Here is a 14,823-nt window from a genome sequence, read left to right as displayed (position 1 = left end):
GGAGTGAAGAAGAGAGCAAGACCTCCCCCCTCCCAGTGGTATCCAGTGGAAGGACAAGCAGTGGGAACACATGAAAATACAGGAAATTCCATTTACTGTAATAAAAAACTTTGAAAATTCTTAAACACTGGAACAGGTTACCCAGGGAGGTTGTGGAGTTCTCATCCTTGAAGGTATTAAAAAACTATCCGGGTGCATTCCTGAGCAACCTGCTCTGGCTGACCCTGCTCAGAGCAGGGAGGTCCTTTCTAACTTCAGCTGTTAGGAGCTGCTGAATCAGATGGCCTGATAGAGAAGAGGCTGCTCAGTTCCATGTCCTCAGGTAGAGCCAGCAGCAAGCCTGAGCATGTATTTCCAATGGGCACTTCAAACACACAAAATATACAGGTATATAATATATGCAAGTTTATATATATATATATATATATATATATATACACATATGTACACACACTGTACATGACTGGCCTGAGGCAGAAGACACAGCAGTCAAGCAAGCACAGCATATAGAGCCTGATCCTAATGCCTCCTCTGGCTCATCAGGATGAACCTCTTAGCAGGAAACATTTACATATATACTATGGCTCCCTCTAGTGTTGAAGACCAGCGCTCCAGTAGCTGGCTCCACCATCTGGAGCTTGAGCTACTCTCCTCAGTTGCTGGCACCAGGATATAGGAGTCCTGGAGGCTGGCAGCCACAGGAGCCAGGGAGCTACTTACAAAGGCAAGTGTAGGGTCATGCATCTAGGGAGGAACAACCCCATGCACCAGTACGGGAGGTTCCACCTGAATATGAGGAGAAACTTCTTTGAGGGTGACAGAGCACTGGACAGGCTGCCCAGGGAGGTTGTAGAATCTCCTTCTCTGGAGACATTCAAAACTCAACTGGACACATTCCTGTGTGATCTACTCTAGATGAACCTGCTGTAGCAGGTGTGTTGAACTACATGATCTCCAGAGGTCTCTTCCAACCCCAGCTGTTCTGTGATTCTGTGAGCCCATCCAGTAATTAGCCTTAGACATTGGCTTTACCCAGCAGCTGACCCTGGGATTCCCTGGTCTCCCAGTCACCTCACAAACATGTAAAAAACTGTTCTCTGGTAGCTAGTCCAGGCTTACCAGTAGATTACTTTCAGACCCAAGAATAGCTGGGAACTCTACCAGCTTTCAGACTGTTCTTTCCAGCCTCTGGCCAGACTCATAGCCTGGCCACCTCACGGCTCTCAAGTCTCTCTGACTCAATCTTTGCTAGTGGTTACACATGGACATACACATACACGATATGTGTGCACTCAAATTTTCCAGTTGCTAGCACTTAGACTCGACATGCACAGAGCACAGCCCCCTCACACAGGGAAAAAAAATAGAGTTTAGTAAGAAGACAGGACAGACTGGGCTGATGACAGACGTGTACTGTGTGGCCACACATGTACTGCATACACATAGCTAGGCCATTTTGTGCACTTCCCCACAGTTTTCCCATGCTGCTTCCTCTCCTTGATCACTCCATTTTCTTGCCTTTGATCCTGCCCCTGCACATCTCATAAGTGTTGTTCAGTCCTCAGATGTTCTTCCCCTGCATACCATGCCCCTCAGAGATACTATCATCCCCTTAATCTGCAAGGTGATGCAGAGTGGCCTTCCTATTGACACCACTGGACAGGCTTCACACCCAGACAGCAGGGCTATTTATCCTCTGATAACTCTGGGAGGAGCTGGGTTAGCATGCTTCTCCCCCCCATTATTGTTTCTCTCCTCTGGGTTACTTCGTGTTTGTGAGCATGAGCTTTTAATCACATTATCTAGAAACAGCCACTCAAAAGAATGCCTGCAAACCAGCAAGAACACAGATAAGGCAAGAAAAAGAAAGCAAATGTACAATTTGTTTATTATTTGCTCATCCTATGGGAAAGCTCAAAGCATTTACTGGATCAATTTGCCGAGTCATTAAAGATTTCCCCAAAACTACCAAGAGAACAACAGTAGCTTTTATGTCTTTGAAGAACAGGAGTATTGATGCTTGCCACAAAGAAGAGTTTCACCTGCAGTGACCAAGACAGTGACAGGCTTAAAACCATAAACATCAAGCACAAACACTTTTTGAGTAGCAACAATTGAAGTGGTCAGTGTGCCTGTTCTGCCTTATTTCAATCTGATACAAGTGGATTGTAATAACTCACCTCCTAGTGACACATCAAATAGACTACAATCTTGCTGAACTGCAATGCAGTCTTCCACTGCTTTAAATGACAGCTCCCTCTTCAGGAACAGAAAATTAGGAAACTGAACATTGTGAAAAGGAGACCAAGAAGTGGAGAGAGGCCATTTTCAGACTCCTTATCCCTGGAGCCTAGCTAGAGTAGCAACTATACATTCTCTACTGCCTAAGACAGCAATTCTTATAGGTAGTTGAACAAATACAGCAGACACATGTTAATGGAAAAAACCCAGAACGTTTTATTGAATGCAAAGTGGTTGGATGGTGTAGCTATTCAAAATGTTTGCTCAGGCTGAGAGTTTCTAGTCCAGGAAATGGGGCTCAGTGCAGTAGCACTTAGGAGCCAGACTGTATATTGCAATTACACTGCAGCTTTGAATAACAGCAATGGAAGAATCCTGACTGGAATGGGGAGATGTTCCTCAGTCTGCTGAATCTTCATCTCCACACTGAGAGACATCCTCATCATGTGCTGCCCATCCTTATGACAGTCTTTATTTGTAAATATGCATTCTTTGGACTGCTTTGCTACTCTGGTGCCCAGCTTGGCTGTCCAGAACCCACACTGGGAAACAATTCAGTTTGGGGAGGGGAAAAAGTTTTTGAAAAAAAAAAGTTTCCAAACTCAGATACAGAGTAGGATTCCAAACTTCGACAGTTTAATCTGGCTAAGGAAAAAGAAGCTACTAGATAGCCAGTAAAATCCATTAGAGACAGAAAAGCTGTAATAGGTTAGCTTTTTCCAGCAAAAATAACAGAGATTCCCAGTATGTTCTGCCTCCACACTCTAACCCAGGAGTGAAGGAGGGGGCAAGGGAAGACACCCTTATAATGAGGTGGCACAAGAAAAAAACCAAACAAACAAAAAAAACAAAGGAAGACAGATCTGGTGCTGAAATGGAAGCTTAACCTTCTAAGGTCAAATCATCATTCTTGGCTCCATGGAACAGAAAAACATTCAGCCCTTCTTAGCACCTGCCACCAGGATATTCTTGCTACTTCTACCAGGCAGTGGTGGAGGCCTGGTCTTTCCCCTCCGGAGTCTTGAGGGAACAGAGATTGTGCACTCATCTTGATTACAGGCCCCAGCCTGGAATACACTGTGGCCAGGAAGTGGTGATAGGTAAAGAAGTCCCTTCTTGTTGGGTGTGCAGAATGAAGTATAGGAGCCGTGAATCCTACATGAGTAAAGAACTGCACTGGCGTAGTCTCCATTGGTAGCAATCTGCCTTGTCAGGCAGAGGGACAAGACAATGGTGGGGAGAGGAAGATAATATTGAGTGCAGGAGTCTCAAGGGTATGCCCACTCCAAGTTCCTCAGCGTGCCGTTTTGGCACGAATGGTGTGACATTTGATACACAGCACATGCCCATCCAGTGGAAAGCACCCATTCTCGTCTGCCTCAATAGACAAGGGCTTCCCACAGTCCTAAACAGGGAAAGAAAAAAGGGAAGGAGCTCAATGACAGCCAACAGAAGGGTAAATGCATTCAAGGATGCAGGAAATGCCCCACCAGATCAAGATAATGGCTCACAGCCCACTGCTCTGTCTCTGATGGTGCTCATGGGAAATACTATTTTGAGGGAAGAGCAAGCCCCTTCTGTGATTGCAGCATGTTCCTCCAGTATACAGGGAAGCTGTATCAGGGACATTAGAGACTACAACACTGCACAGTCCTTGTTCATGGACCTGTGGTCTGTGAATGTCCCATCTATTTCTGAACGTGCTTCGAAAATGCTCCAGATTCATCCAGAACAATGTTAGTGTTTGGTCAAGATTGACAAAGGTGCCCAGTTGCTGATGATGAGCATGGGAGAGATACAAGGAGTGGGGCCACCAAACTTACCTCACACTTGTAACATTTCATGTGGAAATTTTTCTCCAATGCTACCACACGCACTGTCTCATCCTTTCCAGGCTCTGGCATGATAGGCTCACTACAGACTGAGCAGCGTGGAGCATACTTCCTGCAACACAAAAAAATATGGAGGAGACTATGACCACCATGATGACCCTCAGTGGAAATTTTGCACTGCCATACAATAGTATTAGCAGCAGAGGAACAAGAAATCAGAAAGTTTAGGTGGGAAAAGACCTTAATTGCTGACTCATTTTTAACTTCATGTCCAACACATCGCATGGGCAACCCAAATCCAATACTGCAGCAACATTAAGCAGATGTGTGGAATCTGCCTCCTTTCAGACACCACATGTGCTCCCTCCATACCTGTGATAGTCATCCACACAGTGAGGCTGGTTGGCCTGGTCCACAATAAAAGAGGCCCCCTCAAGAGGTATATGGCACATCACACAGGTGAAGCACTGAGGATGGTATGAGTTACCAGTAGCTTTCAGCATCCGGTCTGTGATGGTCTGTTTGCACACACTGCACTTTTCCAAAGTCCCCTGAACCCAAAGGAAACAAGTAAGACACATTAATCCAATCTTCCACCCCTGGGAGGCTACACCACAGACAGGCAAGATGGAAGAAGGAAAGTAAGACAGAGCAATCACAGCAAGCTTAGCTCTCTCCAGCAGCTTTCATCCTAGTGACTCACAGCATAGCATTCCTCACAGAATGGCTTTTCATCCACATTGTAGAACTGCTGCCCCTGCAGCTGTTTCTCACATTTGAAGCAGGTAAAGCATTCTACATGGAAAAGGCAGTCCAGGGCCCTCACAGCTGGCTGGGTTCGTGATAGGGGCTTCCGGCAGAAGCCACAGAGATCTGTCAATGGACGAAGAAAGAGATTAGGAGAGATGAAAGCACACCACAATTCTAGTTCTACTGTTGTCCACTGAGGAAACACACCAGAAGTAGCAGCCTCTGCTGGGGGCGGATGCTCCATATCCTTCATTAGTCTCTGGGTCAACTTCTCCAGCTCTTCTACCTCCTTCATGGTCAGACAGGAATTTCCCCTAGGTGGATCTGCAGTGGAGCCTGTGGGTCTGTGCTGCAGGAAGAGGAAACATTCAATCTCAAGGGACACATATAGACTGACTCCTTCCCAGTCTGTCCCTAATAAACTTCTCATCTTTATTTCTTCTCTCTAGAGAACAATCTGATATCCACTGTGCTTGCTTCTTTCCACCTTTACATAAAGTCCTATCCCTCTCCACCACTATCTCTAGTTATGTCTCTCTTTCAGATGGGTAACAGCTTCCCCTAGCCTGGGACAGACCCTCCGTCCTCATCCTCTAACATCACTTCCAATGACATCCGAAGACACTGGTCCCATGGCTCTATCCCTTACCGTGTCTTTTGCAGCAGCAGGTTGTTCTGTCGGATGTGGCTTCTCTTGCACTTGGGGTCTTTCCCTCTGCTGAGTATTGGTGAAATTGGGAGGCTGTGGCCGAGAGGAGGAACCTAAAGGTGAAGTTGCTGTGAACTGAGTCTGAAGGGAGGCAGGATACCTTGTAGAGTTTGAGTGAACCATGGGAACACTGGCACCTGATTTGGACACAGACTTAGGAGAGCCAGAAACATGAGGTGGGGTGAATTTAGGGGTAGGCTGAGCAGGAGGGAGAGAGGGAGGAACAGGTGCTAGCGGTTCCTTGCGTTGCTGTGGGGCTGCCCATGGCATTGGGGTGGGGGTCAAATCCACTCCAGGGGGCTTGAAAGATAAGCTTCCACTTGGCTTTGGAGTGAACTTGGAAGGAAAACTACGAGGAGTATCTTTGGGTGCAGGTGGTATTTCTACATGGGCTTCTGAGGCCAATGGTTTCTCCAGAAAACCTGTGGATCCTGGGAATATCTGTAAAGGGAAGCAGTGGAGAAAAACAGGCAAGTCATCAGCAAGGTAGAAGAGAAAATATGCTCTCTATAGCAGTTAATCAACAGCTATCCCAGACCCACAATGCTCACAGTTCCCACACTGTTACTTATTTAGTAGTCCTGACAAGTTGCAAGATCTATGCTTTCTGGTCCTTCATGTACACTGTCATGCTATGGTTTATCCAGACATTTTAATCCTCAGTAGCACCCTTCTCACTACATCTGTTCAGTAAACCAGGCATCTCTTCTTCCACCTGCGACATTCTGGGAAGCTCACCCTGGATTTGAAGGGGTCATTCTGCTCCATGTCATCCAACATTATGGACAGTGAGTCAATCTCAAGACCAATGCTGCTCATCTTGCCACGTACCTATGCCACCATCCATGAGGAAAGAGGGAGCAGAGCACATTACAGGAACAGCCAGAGAACTGAGTATATCCTCTTACAATAGCAGATTTTGACACTTTAGACTGTGGTACAGAGGTACTCCTTGCTTTGAGGGGGGTAGCAAGTTGCTGACGATGAACACAGCATGGTCTCAAAGGTCTACAAATTGTGGGAAAATGTACAGCCCAAAGAAACAGACAGATATAGGTGGGAAAAGACATCTGGAAGTCTCTAGTCCAACATCCTGCTCACAGCAGGGTTAGGTCCCAAGCTAGACCAGGTTGCTCAGGGCCTTGTCCAGGTGACTTCTGAACGTCCCCAAGAATGCAGATTCCCCAGACTCTCTTGGGTACCTGTGCCAGCGTTGAGCCATCCCTGGAGGGGAACAGGTTTTTCTTCTGTCCAATAGAAATTTCCCTTGCTGCAATTTGTGTCCATTGTGTCTCATTCTCTTGTTGTGTCTCAGCAAAAAAGCATCTGTCTTCTCTCCAGTCCTCCTTCAGGTATTGCAGACTGCAGTGAGATCCCTGCCTTGGCCTTCTGCAGGCTGAACAAACCCAACTCTCATGCCATGTGCTCCAACCCCCAATGATCACTATGATTCTTTGCTGGATTGCATCTGTTTCTTGTCCTGCCAATTACGCTCTTGTGAGTGCAGTCCAGCATGTGGTTGGCCTTTGTTGCCACCAGGATTCATTGCTGGCTCACATTAAACTCACTGTCCACCAGAAACTCCAGGTCCTTCATCTACAGAGCCTGCAGCCCAGCCTGTTGACCCTAACCTATGCTGGTCCATGGGGTGGAATCATTTTCTGCTTTCCCAGACAAGAGCTTCCTGCTGTTGAGTTCAGAGAGTGGCAAGAAGCTATCCCAAGTCACAGAGCATGACAAGAAACTATACTTCACTTGACCTCACTCACCTGTGGGGCAGGTACCTTGCTCACAGGCCCTTCATCAAACATTGGTGGAGGAGGAGAAGGAGGAGAAGGAAAAACTTCTTCTGGTGCTGGTGGAAATGGCTCTTCAAAGGGCGGTGGGGGTGGGGGAAACGCACAGTTTGAGGAGAAACTTGCATCCTCTCCAGGTGGGGGAGGAGGTGGTAGCGGCAGCTCTATGGGGATGAGAATAAAAGCAAGTTTGGATAACTCCTTACTCTTTGCCAGTACAAACCCCAGGAGGGGTCTTGAAGGTATTACAGGAAATACTTCCCCAGTACTCAGGGGACCCCAGCATCCATCAAAGACAACAGAACTCCACAGGCTAGCTTTCACCTTGTCCAAAGCTATTTGCCATCATATAAACTTTCCTCAGTAGCTGCTTGAATTAGTCACTGAGAACAGTCACTGTATGATGGGGAAGCGTGTCTTCCTCTGCCCTTTCCCACTCTTTCTCTCATTGTTTGGTCCCTAGCATATGCTTCTCTTGCCAGTAAATGGTTCAGATTGCTGAATACTGAGCAGCATTAGAAGAAATGCCAGCGGACAACCCAAGACCCTGAAGAACCTGCATTACTACAGGAAAATAAGATGGCTCCTTGCAGCTGGCTAGCGAGCACTGCGAGAAACAAGCAGGGGAAGAAAAGCAAGTCAAACCAACCCTTATGCATATGAGGAATCTTCAAAACTGCTTTATTTTTCAGGGAAATTAAAACAGCTTTCCTTTTGGAGGCTATAATGTCCTCATACCCAGTGGAGATTAGGACATGAAATATTTTTCAGGACCCTTTTAAGCAAGCTGAAAAGCACAAGAGTGTTTTAATCTCCTAGAAGAAAACCCCATTGCTTCCGCCTGTTCATACCTGCTGAAGATTTGGAACACGGCAAAAGAGACATCACACCACAGTCAAATAAATGCGAATTCTCTTTCCTTCAACATGTACAGGAGAAGTTGTTCTCTTATCATCCAAGCAGCAAGGAACACTGAAGACAAGGAGGGATAACTTCCACATCCCTTCTTCTGGACACCCACCTCTCTTCCTAGCTAGCCCCAGGCAGCAGCAGGGTGAAAGACCATGTTTTTCACTCCTGCTACTCCGTGTTTTATCTTTATATCCAGCTGTTGTTGACAGACTTTATAAGGACTCCTCACTGTAACCTCAGGGACATCACACTGCCCTTTCAGAAAATGAAAGCTGAAATCTTATTATCCAGTGGAATGCATAAACTGCACTGGTATGCAGCACCTCTTCCAAGCCTTTTTGTGTCACAGAAATTCTGCTTGGGAGGGGAAGTAACAATATACCAGTATTTTTTCTTTGAAACTACAGTTTGGGATCAACTTTGTATATGTTTGTCTTCTCATTTATTGAAATGATAAAGAATATTGCAGAAATGAAGCCCTGATCTGCTGTAACATTGTTTCAGATGTACTGGAGGCCTGTTCTATGAATTTTTCATACAAAAAATAAAGTTCCGCACAAAGTTAGTATATCAGATTTATAGAATGATCAGCACAAAATATGACAATCCTACAGCAATACTAACTGAGCCACTCTGCCATTTAAGACAAAGAGACCAACTGTTATGGCTTTATGTTATACTACTATTTGTTTGGGGAGTAAAAAAGAAAGGGAGATAAGGATTGAAGAGATGCATCAGAGAAGAATCATATCAGATACATTTCTCTCATAACGGAGTTTTGGTGGTTCATCTGGACTTCAGATGTCTTGCTGGCAGCCCTCACTTGATGGTGACACAGCAGCTTAAGCCAAATAGTTCTTCTGCTAATTTTTCTGTCAAGTTAATTGCTCCCTGACAAGCTTTGTAAGTAAGGGAGAAGTGGAACAAGCAACATGACATCCTTCACTCAGAGTGTATATTGAAAAATAATTTTTAACATACATCTGTCTAGTTTTGTACTTCAGGTAATATATTTGTGTCAGTTTGAGACTTTTGAACAGGTACATCCCTAATCCACACAACTACAGCAGAAAATCATAAAGCCTAAAATCCAAAAACAGGGGTCCTTTGATTACAGACACAAGATTCGAGCCAACAACATATGACAAAAAGGTCACCAGAGTTAGCTGCTACAATTCTAGGAGACAAAAGCACCGACATGCTAAGGTCCTTGTGACTTCAGAAATAGGAAAAAAAAATTGTCTCCTCTGAGCACAGAACCAGCCTTCCTACCATCAGGTCAGCTGCCCACTAATTTAGCATACTAACCTACAAATCAGTGTTGCATAGTCTATGCTAGACAGTGAAAGGACAGAAATTTAAAACAGCAGTTAGCATTCTCTGAACACACGTATCCTTACCGAGGTGCATCCTGATAGAGTCTTGGGATAATATGAAGCATCAAGCACTATCAAGAGGTCCCTAGGGAAATTTCTGGTGGCCCCATGTTGAACAAATCCAACTAGGGAGCCACTCAACCACGAAGCTTCTGCTTCTTTGAGGACACAAAACCAACCAACAAGGAAAAAAAACACCTCACCACCACAGGAAATTAAAAAATAAACAAACAAAAAAGACAAAAAGAAAACCACATGAAGCAAGAAGTCACTTTACACAGGAAAACAAACCCAACCCACTAGGAAAAAGTATAAAACTCTACAAGCTGCACAACTCTTACGTCTTACTTCCTGCTTATGATAGCTTCCACCATTTTTTCACACTATTATTGCTTCTTCCCTTTCTCCAGCAGCAAAGATGGCAATTGCAGAATCCACAAGAAGGATCTTTACATTCAGAGAGAACCAGCTTGAGCAGGGATGAATCAACAAGGAGAATAGCAAGATTCATCACCATCAGGATCAACTTCACAGCAACACATTTGCTCTCAGACATGCTGGCCAGAAGCTGGCCGCAGTAACAGAGTTATGCACTTGGGGAATACTATGAAAAATCCATTGCATCCCTCCAGCATCAGTGCAATGCAGGATTGTCTTCCCACCTCCTTTCCTAATGGAGATACTATGTACTTTGAGATCCCTTCACAATTGTTTTATCTCATTCTGGAACCTGCTCGCCTCTAGAGTAAAAGCATCCCTCACAGCAGTTATACCCCTGTTCTCATTTTTAGACCAGTTACAGATCTCATACCTTGAAAATTTAGAACCACACATTCACATCTGCCATGCCAGATGCCCTCACCTACCTTCTGCCTGCAGGTACATGGATGCTGATGGAATCTCCCCCACCTTCCCTATCTGAGCACGTTGGCTGTCAGCTTCAGGAGGTGGCGGCAGTGACAACTCTGACACACCCCCAGCCTTGAAGGGGTTCACCTTGGGTTTAGGGGCAACCACAGGTGCAAACTTCTTCTGTGGGTTGTAAAAGGAAGGAGTAGAAATGTTGATACTGACTGTAGATGTCATACGGGTCCCTGGGGCACCTGGGGAAGCCATCTTCTCAGCACCTGGCAGGAGAGAAGATGGAAAAAACCTGTATGAAGTCAGCCTTGGGCCAGCATAGAATAGAAATTAATAGAGCGTGACATGTGAAACAGAGAGATACAGAAGTTTAAGTCCAGGCTGAGGGGCCCAAGGAGAGCACAGAGCACTTCCAGGACCACCACAGGAGAAAGGAGGAAAAGAAACTGCAGACAGCTCAAATGAGCCAGCACACTTCACTTCAACTCAGTAGGGCATTAATTGCAAAGGGGCTCTTGCCAGGGAGAAAACCAAGCTCTTTGCTGCACAAGAACACTGCAACGCACTCATGCTGGAGAGGACAGCAGCAGGCCACCAGAATGAGTGTTATCCACTACACATACCAAGCCACACACTCTAAGGAGGGTGCTCCTGTACGCACTCTTCTAGAACTGGAATTAGCATTTCCACTCTCCCACTTACTCGATAACACCAGCCAGCTCCTCCTGACCGCAGCTTGTCACAGCCCAATGAATGTCCCCCTTCAGCCCCCCTCTCTCAACTCCAGCACACCCACTGCCATCTTCCATCCTTTACCTCCAAGCCTCTGCATGCCAGAGGAGCACAGGCAGATGCAGCAGAGGAAGACCAGGGGGGATGAGGAGCTCCCTGGTGTCACACACCTGGGCACAGATACCTGCTCTCCTGGATCTCACCTCCCCTTGCTCCCCTTCCTGGCCCTGGCGAAGCTGACAGCCGCTCCCGCCACCCCTCATCGGCCGTGCCGGCGCCCGCTCCGCCCCTGCCAGGAAGCTCTTGGCGGCTGCCGGCCAGTGCTTCCCCGCCACCGGACCCCATGGGCGTTCGCAGCAGGGGCTCCTCTGGGCAGTGCAGCCGCGGCCCTGCCCTGCCTAAGGCCAGCCTGTGGGCTGGGAGGGGGCAAGCGCTCTGCTCGCAGCATGCAGGCACATGAACCCTCTTCCCTCCCTCCTTTCTTGAACAGCCAAGGAATAGCCCCTCCAAGTTGGCCATTTCCAGAGCCACAGATCTCATGAGAGCAACAGTTCCAGGATTCCCTGAGTCTTGCAATCTAGTCCAGAAATCTCATCCACCATAGAAATCTCCATTAAGCCAGATGCTTTGTTGTAAAGCCTGGTATGCCTCTAGTTCTTCTAACACCCCAGTACAACAGCACTTCCACCATCACAGGGGCCCTGTGCCAGCTTTTCAAGTTGGCATGTTCCAATCAGAACCCCTACATACTGCCAGCTTCTCTCACACAGACAATAACAGCTGCTGGGACAGATAGGCCTGGTGCCACAAACATATGCCCAACACTAATACACCCGTTGCTGCTGGTAAGACCTGCATGCACAGTTCTAAGCACTCCCACAATTCAGTGCAGTACAGCAAGATATCGTAATGTTTATATCATATATAAGTAACCTGTAACAACTTCTTCAGGTCACAAGCATGTGACAACACAATTGTTAAGTCCATGCTGCTGCACTTTTTGTTCTCTTTGTGTAGGCCTGATGAGCTGCATGCACCTTGATGAACTCTTCTGGGCTTTTCAAAAGGAGGAAGAGGCTGCAACAGTGAGCAGCAGCAGTGGCCACCAAAAAGCCATACTGGGAAAGGGCCAAGGCAGAGGAGCAACTAGCAAGTTCTGTCCTCAGTTCCTCAGAATTATAGGACACACTTGCAAGTCTGACCAACTCCTTCCAGCTTGCAGCTTCCCACCAAGCTACAGAAGATACTAAAAAGACCCCCAAGCCTTCTTTAGAGACTTCTGCCTTATGCTCCACTGTTTTGCTATGTTTTAACGAACCACTTGGTAGTATTTCTACCAGAATTAACAGAATTATGAGTAGAACACCACAGTGACAATGTCCCTTTTGACCATGATCCATACTGGGATTAGTCAACACAGAGACAGTCTTGGGACATTAGCTGCTTCACAAAAAAGTGTTGGCTTGGCTACCAGCAGCTGCTATCCACTTTAACCCAAAGCAGCACATTTCCTGTATGCTACATTGCACTTAAAGGCCCTTTCTACTCAGCACTGCCTTCATCCAGTAGCTACCCTTTTCATCCTCAGTTCTGTTTATTGGTCCACCCTCACAAAGAGCAAAGAGGCAGAGAAAGACTGGCCTTGCAGAGAGTTCTCCCATCAGCCCTGCAGCATTGTCAATACCATCTAAACTGTACTAGAAACACACAGCTTATGTAAATCCTGTGGCACCAATTGTAAAAGCTGTCGGAAAGGGAGTGTCACACCAGCAGACCTAATCTCAAATCATCTCGTCCTCATATTTTCCCTGAGGGGAGAGATTTTTCTGTCTGCTGTAACAGAATTTAAGATGGCTCATACGGAGCTATGAAGAAAAACGTCACTAAAGCACACCGTTAAGATACTTAATTACCTCACACACTGTTTCTGTCTAACAGAGAGCAAGTAGTAGGACACATCCAAGTGACACCTCTCTCAGCAGCAGAGTCACCTCTCAGAAGGTCCCATGGTGAGTCTGCCACCTCTTATGCACCCAGTTTCCAGTTCTTTGACCCCAAGACATCACTTTTAAAAGCTCAGCTCCTTTTCTACAGTAGCAAAAATAGGAGAAACCTGAAGAGTCAGAGAGATGAATGTTATTTCTTACTTCTATTGGTAGAAAGCAGCTTGTCTTCAGCTTCACAAGGAGCCCCCATAAAAGCTAGCCCAGCACTGTAGTCTGACACACCGTATCTGTACTTCCCCTATTTGCCAACTTCCGCCCAACCGAGGGGGGGTCAGAAGGAGAACTACGGGGGGGGGGGGGGGGGGGGGGAATCATGAAAGATAATACAAAAAACCCAACACAAAACAAATAAAAAAACCCCACGATACAAAATGAATGGAATGGATTAGACAGGTTTAGGAGTTATGCTTATTTTTATCCTTTGATACAGGCCAATTCCGGAAAGTTTTCCCAGCCTGGCCCAAAGTTAGCAAGGCTCCAAAGAGAGCAAAGTCCTATCAGCCATGCAAGGTAGAGCCTTAAAACAACTAGTCTGGGGGAGGGAGACAATTCAGAGCTAAAAAACTTGTCTCACATTTGCTTAGCTTGCCTCCTCCTTGTGCAGGGGTGGGGACTGGGAGAGGAAAAAAATCCAAAAAGCTACGCAAACATATTTAAAACTTTAGGAAGCTTTACGACTTTGCAAGTACTTGTATCTTCGCTTTCTCAGGGCACTTCCAGAGAGACAGAAACTAATAAATGAAATACATTTCATGCACAAAGAGGCCCGGATCCCTCTCTCTCGAGCACATCTGGAAAAAGGCTCCATAGATGTTTCACTCATCCGTACACACAAAAGAAAGCTTGTCCTGAGTAAAACCAGGCAGCACCCCCTCCCTTCCCACTACTAGAGCTATACGGGATGGTTTAGCTGCCTCCATTTCACCGGGAGGGAGGAAAACTCAGCAGAATACACACACACGTGAACCTCTCTTTGGCTGAAGGGCAAAAAACCCCACGAGACACGACCGTAGATTAACCGCAGAGACCGAGAGACTTCGTACGAGGCGAGCAACCCTCCCGGCGGGAGCGGCAGGAAACCCGCACCCCCTGACACGGACACACACCCCTACTTGCTCAACATCAGCCCCAGGGCTGCAGACAAAAGCTTTTTCCCAAAGCTAAGAAAAGATACTTACCTCTGGAAACGAGACTCGGGAGAAGGGAGAGGAGGAAATACCGCTCCCAGTGCTGGAGATGGCGGGACTGAGCTCCCCTGCCTCTGCACAGCCGGCTGTCTCTACCCGCCTGCCTGCCGCGAAAGGAAGCAGAAATGAAAGATGGGGGAGCTGCTGAGCCCAAACGCTTTCTACCAACTCGCGAAAAAAAAGCCTCGCCCAGGCAAAGTTGTTTGACCATAAAAGGAGAGAGGCTGCGCGCACAGCTGAGCTCACTCGCTGGGGAATGTAGCAATGAGGTAAGGGGGAGGGGGAGAAGGGAAGGTACGCGCTGCCGGGGTTTGCGCTTGCGGGGGAAGAGGTGGAAGCTCTGGCTGGTGTCTGTGGTGCACTTTCCCCAGCTTTATGGGGAAGAGGAGGTTTGTTTCTTTGTCTGCCCCTGGTCACTGAG

At 46.8% G+C, this 14,823-nt stretch overlaps 1 protein-coding gene across 3 annotated transcripts; it reads right to left on the bottom strand.

The window, feature by feature from the left end:
• Positions 1–2,409: 2,409 nt before the first annotated feature.
• On the bottom strand, positions 2,410–14,523 carry ZYX (zyxin). Of its 3 annotated transcripts, XM_080348445.1 has the most exons (10): positions 14,394–14,523; positions 13,123–13,322; positions 10,483–10,743; positions 7,302–7,492; positions 5,473–5,973; positions 5,031–5,172; positions 4,777–4,946; positions 4,446–4,624; positions 4,065–4,185; positions 2,410–3,646 (listed from the first exon to the last, which is right to left on the bottom strand). In XM_080348445.1, the coding sequence occupies exons 3-10, from the start codon at positions 10,730–10,732 to the stop codon at positions 3,536–3,538; spliced, it is 1,665 nt and encodes a 554-aa protein (XP_080204571.1). In that variant the 5' UTR covers positions 10,733–10,743; positions 13,123–13,322; positions 14,394–14,523; the 3' UTR covers positions 2,410–3,535. The 3 variants fall into 3 exon arrangements, with proteins under 3 accessions (XP_080204571.1, XP_080204570.1, XP_080204572.1); XM_080348444.1 differs by lacking the exon at positions 13,123–13,322 and having other exon boundaries at positions 14,394–14,511; XM_080348446.1 differs by lacking the exons at positions 13,123–13,322; positions 14,394–14,523 and adding an exon at positions 13,357–13,389.
• Between the last annotated feature and the right edge of the window lie 300 nt (positions 14,524–14,823).

The sequence above is a fragment of the Nesoenas mayeri genome (genome assembly GCF_963082525.1).
Source record: "Nesoenas mayeri genome assembly, chromosome: 1".
NCBI lineage: Eukaryota > Metazoa > Chordata > Aves > Columbiformes > Columbidae > Nesoenas > Nesoenas mayeri.
This window is presented reverse-complemented; position numbering and strand designations above follow the sequence as displayed.